This window comes from Lathyrus oleraceus, chromosome 5 (assembly GCF_024323335.1).
Source record: "Lathyrus oleraceus cultivar Zhongwan6 chromosome 5, CAAS_Psat_ZW6_1.0, whole genome shotgun sequence".
In the NCBI taxonomy this organism is placed as follows: Eukaryota; Viridiplantae; Streptophyta; class Magnoliopsida; order Fabales; family Fabaceae; genus Lathyrus; species Lathyrus oleraceus.
The window spans coordinates 303,744,907-303,755,426 of record NC_066583.1 but is presented as its reverse complement, the minus strand read 5'-3'; the positions used below and the strand labels follow the sequence as shown (position 1 = coordinate 303,755,426).

General features: G+C 35.7%; 1 protein-coding gene across 1 annotated transcript; it reads right to left on the bottom strand.

Moving 5' to 3' along the window:
• Window positions 1-4,506: 4,506 nt before the first annotated feature.
• Window positions 4,507-9,111, bottom strand: LOC127084149 (auxin response factor 17). Its single transcript, XM_051024549.1, has 4 exons — window positions 7,855-9,111; window positions 6,247-6,989; window positions 4,876-4,961; window positions 4,507-4,732 (listed from the first exon to the last, which is right to left on the bottom strand). Exons 1-2 carry the CDS (start codon window positions 8,935-8,937, stop codon window positions 6,288-6,290), a joined length of 1,785 nt encoding a protein of 594 aa, XP_050880506.1. The 5' UTR covers window positions 8,938-9,111; the 3' UTR covers window positions 4,507-4,732; window positions 4,876-4,961; window positions 6,247-6,287.
• Between the last annotated feature and the right edge of the window lie 1,409 nt (window positions 9,112-10,520).

Genomic DNA, 10,520 nt, shown 5'->3' with positions numbered 1-10,520 from the left:
TCAAAGTTGACCAAAAAGTCAACTGTTGACCAAAGTCAACTGTTGACCAAAGTCAACCCTTGATCAAAGTTGTAAAAATGTATATTTTTTCATGTAATGACTAATGCGATGGATTGCAATAGCTTAAAATGGATTGAAATTGATTTGTAGTGGTTTGAAATGGATTGAAAATGGTTTTTCTTTTTGTTCATGTATGCTTGATTTTGAAATGAAATGAACATGACATGAATTGTAATATGAAATGATCACATTTGATGGCTAAAGAACATATCTATGACTTGATGAAATAAGACTAAGGCTTGAACATGAATCAATAGGCTTGACCACCATTTGAGTTGTGATGCAATAATCTTTAGTGGTTTGGATGGGCAATGCCATGGATGCACTAATAACAAGACAAGGGTTGAATTCAAGACCAATGACCAAAATATAAACAAGCAAAGAGTGGACCAAATACTTGAAATGGCTAGATGAAGTGACATTGATGGAATCAAGCATGGGGACTATGGCACCAAGGCTTGAGCCAAAAAAGGATATGGATCCAAGTGGGCACCAATCATTTAATGGGTGAAAGATGGATGAAGTTAGGGTTTCAAACACACATGAGGGGGAAAAGTGGATGGAACTAGGGTTTAGGGCCATCCAGATGAGAAGGAAAGCCTTAGGACCAAATCCTCCTTGATTAGGGTTACATGAAGCATGGCCTTCAACCAAGGTCTTTGAATTAAACCAGATGCTCCACAAGCAAGTTCTTTAATGTATGAGCCCCTCATTAGGGTTTTGGTGTCCAAGACAAGGCCCATAGAAGCTCCACATCATATCATCAGGAATTAGGATTTTGAAAACCCTTGAGGACTGCTTAGGTGGAACCTTATTGAGTCCACATCTTCAGAATCAGAAAATTAGGGTTTCACATCCCCTATGCTTTGATGAATAGTCAAGTCATACTTTTGAAGCTTGATCCACACACAAACTCTAGCTTCACAAGCCAAGAGTTTTGAATCTAAGGTGATCCACTAATTGATGGGTGATGCATATGAATGAGTCATGAGTGTATGCAAATGATCCCCAAGTCAAGTGGTTAGATGGAAAGGTGAAAAAGTGGAGGGCAAATTTTGGGGTACAACATGTGGTAATGTGGATCGTTTCGTGTCTTAAGAAGTGGGAAAGTTGCTAAGAAGTGGAGAAATTGATGTGAGTGGAATAATTAATGAGATGTGCAAAAGCATGATCTCCTAGAAACTAGGAGCATTGATGAGATTCTGAAAGGATTTTCTGGAAAATGGCAACGCGCAGTAAAGTGGTAATGATGACGATGACGTCGGCAAGGGAATTGGAACATTGTCGAAAATAAACTCAAAAATGCAACCTTTCTCTCTTTTAGATCTAAAATAGAAACATGGAATTTTGGGGGACAATTTGTTATCTCATATTCTCGACACCAACATTAAATTACAAAAATGTAGTGAGAATCATGTAGTAGTAATTTTGGTGAAGTTAAAATGGCTAGTAAGGGCCATAAAGATTTTGACAAATTCGATTTATCTACAAGGAGTGTATACTGTATTTAAAATTGTAGTCAGACAAAGACCAAGGAGTTTTGGGACTTAGTGAATTTCAAAGTTTTCAAGACATTCTTTACGTAGTCGAATGAGGTGTAAATGGATAAGATCAAATAATTATTGAAAGACACGTAGAAGCTTATCGAAAACGAAGGTTGTATGGAAGTGACAGCGTGACATGTTATGTTTAGTCGACCATTGTAGACGGTTAACTTAGGATTAGTATATAAGTAGCATTCATTTTGAATTTTATGGGTCTGCAACTGTATGCAAATTCTACATTACTCAAAGTATCTGTGTGATTGAGAAAAGAGTTTCATAATGCACGTATGTGTTCCATTTTTTACAAATTAAAGTCTTTATGCTCAAGCACTTTCTGCAACTAAATTATTTTCAGTGACTTTACTTCAATTTCTTTTGCATTTTTATTTTAGTCTAAATTTCAGTTTTTATTTTCAAACTCCACATTTCGACATTTATGTCAAGATTATTTAAAGTTTATGATTCACACAAATATGTTTTGGGATCTTTTTGAGTTGAATCTCTTAAGTAAATTAAAACTTGTTTTTGTTTACTAAATTTCACGGTAAACAACGCCATGCCTTTAAAGTAAACACAAGAGTGGCCAACTCGAGATCATGTGTCGGATAGTTCTCTTCATGAGTTTTCAGCTGTCGAGAAGCATAAGCCACAACTTGGTCATTTTACGTTAACACTCCACATAGTCTTTTCTTAGAGGCATCACAAAACACTTTGTAAGACTTACTAGGATCTGGAATAATCAAAATATGCATGGTAGTCAACCTTTCCTTTTGATTCCTAAAAAGGAGAAGTAGTATTTGTTTTGGAAAATATTTTTTGTAATAGTCCACAACATGATGACACGGGGTTTCCTAGTCAGAAATAAGAACCCCCACCAACATACAAGGCACTAATGAGCTTTGTTACGTGCTTAATTTTGGTCATCCTATAAAAGAACTTCAAGTTTCTATGACCCTCAAGTTGTCTGTTCAACTTGGCCTTCTGCTGCCAAAACGAGTTTTCAAGGTGTAAGGCATCTTCTAGCTTAGTGAGGGCAACCCTTTTCTGATTACAGAGCTCCACATAAAGGCCTTATTCCTAGATCTTATGGTGGATAATAGAGAAGAAATTTCCATCCTCACTAACTTTTTTATGCATATTTCAAAAAGTATGGATATTCCAAGACTTAAGAACACATTTAAGTTCTGTAAAAAAAACACATTTAAGTTTTCTCAACTTCTCAGCAAGCACAAACATTTGACAACCAACAATTTCCTAATTCCGACAACTTTTGATGACCAATGAGGATGAGTGAACCACATTTGAAGGAATTTAAATTGAGATGAGAAAGAGACTTTTGCAATGCTGAAATCCAGTCTAAGACGATAATGATCAGACCTAGTAGAAAATGCCAACAAAAGAGACGAAACATCTCGAGAAGAGACATGGATATCAAATGTCCATTATTCTAAAATCTTACAAAAAGGAGGCAGAAGCAAAAGGAAAACATTAACTTTATCTTAGAGAAAAGGAATTGGTCAAATATGCATGTTAGGTATCTGCGAATGAGATCGTATAAACTTGACCAAATGCTAGAACAAGAAAGCTCGGAAAGAAAAATGATAAAGGGAACAAAAAGAACTTTTATACAAGTCACTAATGGTAGAAAATGTTAATTTGACGCTTCAGAAACCTCTTATAAGTTACTACTTCACTAAGGACCTTACGACTCACTACACACCACCAATGATTGAGATTTCATCAAAAAATGTTCGAAGTACTCAAGTGCTCTAAAGAATAGGAAACATCATCACTAATTAGCGTACGAGCCTTTATCATTTGTTTCAACAAAATGTTACCCATTATAAAAAAGACATTTAAAGTACTTGTTCCTAAGGACACTGACGTCCCATCAAAGGCATTCACATCCTCGAATCCAATGGTCGGCTAAGAGTGTGTATTGCAAACATTCATCCTGCAAAGCAGCAAAAAGAGTTTGGGAGACAACAGTTTTAGACAACCCACAAGATCCACCGTGTGCGAAAATCTTGTTTGCAGTCTAGATCAATCTGACGGCTGACTATGACCCACAACTCACTTCACGTTTTCCTTCTCCTATTTTAGAAGAAAAACACACACGAAAATCTGGTTTGCAGCCTAGATCAATTTGATGGCTGACTATGACCCACAACTCACTTCACGCTTTCCTTCTTCTATTTTAGAAGGAAAACACATCATTTCTCAAGTATTCAAATTCATTCTCTCATTCACACAACATTTTTCACTTTGTGCTAACTTCCAGATCAGTCTCACCACCACATCAAAAACTCAGGACCATCATAATAAACTTTACCTACTCATGTACCGATTAATTTTGATTCCACAATAGAACAAATATTATTTTTGTTTTGTCTTGAAGTTAACCATAAAATTTATGAGTTTTTAATAAAATATATTCCTAAAAAATTTATAACTAAAACTATTAAAAATGTCTTGAACTTAACCATTAAATTTATGTGTTTATTTTAAACATATGCCTAAAATATTTATAACTAAAACTATTAAAAATATTGGTGTAATGAAAAACAAATGAAGGTCAGTTAGAAATATCAGTTGAACTGGATTGTAAGCTAGTAGTTACTTAAATTATTGATAGATCTATCATTTATATTGAAATTGACAATATCTTCGTTGCTTGTATGTTGCTGTTCATTTATAGATCATTTGCTTGATGTTGTATGTTGATGTTCATTTTTTTGTTATCTACTTCTAGAAGAATATCCAAATTTTAAGATAAATTATGAGACGAACAAATTTTGTCGCCCAGAACCTATAATAGCTCGGTCAAATGTTCCACGTATCAAGACTTGTTTCAGCATAGTCGTAAGACAGTAAACAGCCACATATCATCTGCTCAAAAAAATAAATGAATAGCAACATACAAAACTTTCTTCATAATCCAATCGTGGGGCGAAAATGATCTTGTTTTTTTAGGAAATATGAAAAATGTCAAATGTTACATCACACTCGAGTCTTTCCAAATATTACGAAGCTAGTTTCACTGTTTCCAAATTTTAACAAGACAAACAAAAGAAAACCAGCATACTGCAAGGTCAAAAGGGGTGGTCCTGCCTGCATGAAGAAAGCACCTGCATAGAAAGCACCCAAAGTTAAGCAAAAAATAATAATAATTGGACATGGATTTTAGACAAATATGGAGTGTGCCTTTAAACGACAAAACAACAAATCATGCCAACCACTATAAGCTGTTCAACAATATAAAGGCACTCACTTCAGATGCGAGAGTCACATATTCCAGTTTTTTTATCCATTATCATGCCATGAGAAGCTGCATCTTTTTTCCTCCCTAATGAAGTTCTGAACAATCAAAATAAACATCCATTTATTTTCTTGCATTAGGCTAGTTCAAAAAGAGTAGTCCTATTTACACAACCAAAATATTTATGATTCCTCTTCAAATATATGATCTACAATTTTGACAAGATAGTTCTCAAGTTCTACAAGGATTGAAAATTTATTTTCAAATAGGCAGTAATTCTGTAATTTAGATCACTCACATGTTGGTCATGACTCAGTAGCATTATCCAAGTTAGATATGTGATGCCATAATCAAAATAAGAAAGATAAAATATGCATAATGGTTACCATTTGAATGTATTGCCAATAAAGCATAAATCATGACTTTGGTTAAGTACACTTTTGGTCAGTACTTTTGAAGACCATTGTTCAATATCCAGAACATGCACGCTCAAGCATAACAAAAATGAAAATTGAAGCCAATAAAAATTCACCAGAAACTATTAGGATTGAAAATGAAGATATCGGCCAATTGGTCAGGAGAATAAGCCCACGGTTTGGAGAGTTTAAGTGACGTTGAATAGGAGGCAAGGCAGTAAAAGAATCAACTTGGGAGGAGTTCAACTTCAGGGGCCAATTCAACAAATTCAGACTTGAGGACAAGTCTGCTTTTCAAGGAAGGCGTATTGATAAGAAAGAGAATGAAGATATGAGCCCAATGGGTCGGCAGAGTAAGCCCACAGTTTGGACAGCTTATGTTAGGAAGAATAGGAGGCAAACAAGGAATGATGAGGTGGCAGCGAGAGAGAATGGGGTATGAGAACTATTCTGTTATAACGGAATCGTGAATGAGACAGATCATTGCGAGAGTATTATTTTCCTGTGTTAAGGTCAAAGAAGCTCCCGTTCTCTGAAGAAGCCGTGCACTGCGGCAAAAGGGATGGATATTCATCCCTCTCCACTTTTTCATTTACTTCATTATCATCAATAATATTCTTCCCTATTGTTCTACTTTCAGTTTTATAATTTTCTAGGAGTGTTTTTTGCTGAGATTTTGGTTTGCAACAGAAACAAGCATCATATCATAACTATATCAAACTTATATTGGAAGAACTAGACCTATGTTATCAATTTATGAACTTATGAAAGTATAATCAGAAACAAATTTATTCACCACCTCATTAGAACAACCCCTAAAATATGTCACATTCCAACAGGAAAGCAAAAAATACCACTGAGCTAACACAATCCATTTTTTCAGCATGATATTTGTCAATAAAGCATTAACAATTGGTTGTATAAATTGATTTAGTGAGAAATATGATTCACCAAGATATAAGCATACCTGTACAGCTACTTATGTGCATGACATAATCACAACTACTTTCACAAATAGCATGCCTCGGCAGTTGAGGCTATTTGGCACTGGCCATCAAGTCTGTCAAGCAATTTTGAGTAAATCAAAGAATCCTCAAGAGGGTTGTTCATGCCTTCAGTTTCATTGCAGCCCTTACTGCTATCATCTCCTGGGCTACCAGTACCATTCGAACCACTTTCAACAGGCTGTTCTGACTGAATGACTACCCCAAATAGCTGAAACGATACAGGCCCGGGTTTCATTGAGTTGCAGTTGTAGTTCCGGACAAAATCTGTGCCAAAGGAAGGCAAACTACTCTGGCTCTCTGGTGACAAATCATCAGATTGAGAACTGCCAACATTTAGCTCAGTTGACAAAGATTTCAACCCCAGCACTGCGTTGTTGCCAAAGGAGTTACTCATACACAGACGGGGGATTTCACCTGGAAAGTTGGAAAAACTTGAAACAGAAAATAGATCATGCCTGGCTCCCTGCATGCCAGCAGGAAAAGTACCGTAACTCAACAACGATTGATTCAATTGTCCCATTGTTGAATTAGTGAATGCTGTGATAGAAAAGGGGTCTCCATCAGTTAACACCCCAGGTGGGCCTCTAAGCCTTTTTATTGAGGGAAATGGTGTATGAAGTGTAGGTGTTGTCGAAAGAAGTTCAATCTGCCAAGGGCTGACCCACTTGGAAGTTTGCAACACTTCAGGTTCATCCCATGTAATCTATCAGAAATAATAAACAGAAAAATTCAGTTATTTTACATAAAGATAATATTTTAAAGTTCAACTTCTCTATCAAAAGATTCTTTCAATGTAATTTTTTTTGCCAACACAGTAATAATAAGAAGATTTAGACATAAGAAATTAAAGGCGGTAAGTGATGAAGTAAGAGAGACAACCATGTTTGATGCAGTAAAATTCATTGCACTAAAATTGAAGTAATTTGTTTGATAATGTCATTAATTGAAATATTGTAAAGATACTAATAAAAAAACTTGTAATCCGGACTAAAAAAACAATCAAGGGAAAAAAACATAATTGAGCCTAAGACACAAAACTTTCTTCTAGCAACTTCTTAAGTCCCAAGAATGATATGCATTGTTTTCACAAAATTTACAAATCTCAACCAAACCCAAGTCTCGTTCAACAAAGCAGAGGTAGAACATCTAGACAAAAATGTATAAATTTAAATGCCATGACAGAAGCAATTGGACAACAGATCAAATCATATGTGGCAGACATTACATGTAAATAGAGGATAAACACTATTATCATACTGTTATTTACCTACTTTAACCTCTGAAATATATTAGCTAGACTACTATATATACACTACATTGAACCAAGCATAGTTTCCTAACCACACATGCGTGTTCCATTCTCATATTTCTTCCATTTTAATATATACTATTTGATTGCCACTTTGTATTATCTTCAAAACAACATTAAGTAGAGACATTATCCACAAAAAAGCATTTCAGTCAAACTTCACTACTTCACATATGTATAGTTCTATCATACTTAAGTAGTTAAATAAGTCACACATTAAACAAGTATATGAAGATACAAAAGAAAGATCTAAGCATACATGAAGCATACGCCAAGGCGAACCTCCCCAAGGGCCATGATCAGGAACAGAGACGGAAGACACTACACCCTGAAACCATGTAGTCCGGGAGGAATCATCAGTCTCCACAGCCATTTTGACTCTCATTCCAGGACACCACGTAACACTCATTGCTACATCCACAACCTCAGCTTTCAGCACAAAATCTGACCAACCAGCTTTCGGATAATACACGACTTCAAATGCCAATCCCTGCGCCGCCAATTCCGCTGCCTCCGCTACCGATTTCGGAGACAACTTCCCTTTCCCATTCCTCGAAAACTCTTCTCTACACTTCTCTTCCACCTGTTTTTCCTCATTATCTTCATCATCCACCCTGTTTCTCACCCCACAGATCGGAAGGCACAGTCTCGTTGCGTCATTAGCACTCCGAGCCGGAACAAAACGGACAGCACGGCGGATCCCGATGAACATGTTGCCTCTGGTATTCTTCATGAAAACAACGGAATCACCGGCAACGAGCTTCTTCCCGTTAACGAACCTACTCCAACCGGTGGTAAGCAGATGCCGCCTCGGGGTGCCACGGTAAATGTGACGAAACTCCCAAGCAATGCCGTGCACGTCGGTAATCACAAGAGACTGATACGGAGGGTCCATACTATAGTCAAGAGGCGGGAAAATCGAATCAGCACAAAACCTCGGAACAGAGAATCCACCTCCGTTGTTAGCATCCGAAGGAGTGAGAATCTTCGCAAACGAGAAAATCCTCTCACCGTCGTCAACTTCGGGAGCAGGAACACGAGGGAAAATGGCAGCGAAATCATTGAGAGGCTGAAGAAACAGTTTCGCAAAAACCTCATCGGTTTTCGGATCGGCAAGAAAATGAACGGCAGAAACAGAACAGAGAATGTAAGGCCTGGAGAGTAGTCGAGGAGAAAGATTGTTAGGAGGAGAAGAAGCTTGGTCCATATGTCCTTGAGGAAAGTAGTAAACCCTAGAATTAACGGCGGGGATATGCACGGCGGCACCGGCGATCGCTCGCCAGATTTTAGGATCCACCGTGCTAGCATTCTTCGGCAACGGTGGTAGCACTTGACGGTTCATGATTTTCTATCACAAACACTCACCGGAAACTTCTGAAATTCGTTATAACAGAAGGGTTTCGCTAGGGTTTTCGAACATAAGAAGTAACGGAATCAAAGGAGAGTTTGTTGTGTGTTTGAGAGAGAGTGACAGAATGAGTGTGCTTCTTTTTCTTTCTCTTTCTCTCTCTCTTTCTATTTAAAGTTTGTTGTGTCCGATTCGAATTAGACCTGAGAAAATAGCGACGTATTACGGTTTTGCCCTTAATTATGTTGGTTCCTTTTGTAGCTTTTGCACAGTCCAACTCCAAACAGAACCCATGCCTTTTTAAGAACTTTAATTAAATAATTAATTAATATTTATTGCTCTTGTCAAAAGATAAATACAAAATTTATTATTAATGCACTAGTCCACTTTATCCATGGTACATTTATCAAAGATATCATTAAGGGTAAACATAGAGTTCTGTGCGTTTAACTTTTTTTGTCCATGAATAAAACTCGCTTACGGTTACATCACGATGACTCATTAGATATGCTTCACTAGTGATTCACCTTCAGGGTATAGTAATGATTTTAAAATTTAAAAACTTAGTGTACTTTGAAGTGATAATTGCTTATTAACAAGTGAAATGAGAAATAGTAGTGTACTAGAAGGTGCAGATGGATTTCGTGATCTAAGTTGTTGTAGTATTGCATTGCATGCACGGTTTAATTGGGATATGTTTGTCTGAAAATATTTACGGCGTGATGGTTGCGATAGTACTATTGCAATTCGTAACAGAATCGAATCAGTTAAGATATGATTTGTAATTGCGTATATGTCGCATTTTGTTTGAGAAATTAGGAAGAAAAAAAAATGGAGGATGACGATTGCAGAGGATAATTGTTAAAAGTGGACCATGGGAATAACTGTCTGTAGTACGTGTCCGGAAAAAGCGGCAGAGTGCAAAGATGGAAACGGCATGAGAAGTTTGGTGGAGGGAGGTTTAAACGGATTGAAGGCGCGTTTGTTTTTAAAACATTTAATTTGTAATTCGTGGAAATGTTATTATGCGTTTAGTTAATAAAATTTGTAGGAATGCTACTGAATACAAAAAAATTAAAAATGTTTTTAAATTTATTTAATTAAGGAGTATATGAGATTGATTATTAATATAAAAAATTTCATTATTATTTTTAATGTAGTTAAAATAAATTTAAAATTTAATTTAAGATCTAATAAATATGATTAATTTTATAATGTAGTAAATGTGTACTAGTTAAATTTTATCTTAGTATATTTAATATAGTAAGTGGAAGTCAGAATCATTTTTGTAAGCGTGTAAGATTATTTTATTATAGTTAAACAATGATTAATCTATACTAAATTTTTAAATATTTAAAAAAAAATTTAGTGAAAATGAATGTAATAAAATGATGTGATATTTAGAAATACGAGTGGTTATAATTTATTTTTATAAAAATTATAGACTAGTGTATCAAAAATCCAATCCAAAAATATACTTTATTTGGATAATAAAGAATCCGGCATTTTTCAATATCTTCATTCCACAATGTCTAGTAGGTACAAAGATAAAGATAAAAATAAAGATATCGATTAGA

Coding starts and splice junctions, on each gene's coding strand:
- LOC127084149 (XM_051024549.1), bottom strand. CDS start 8,937: ATGAACCGTCAAGTGCTACCACCGTTGCCGAAGAATGCTAGCACGGTG. Junction 6,990..7,854: donor CGCCTTGGCGTATGCTTCAT/GTATGCTTAGAT, acceptor TATTTCTGATAG/ATTACATGGGATGAACCTGA.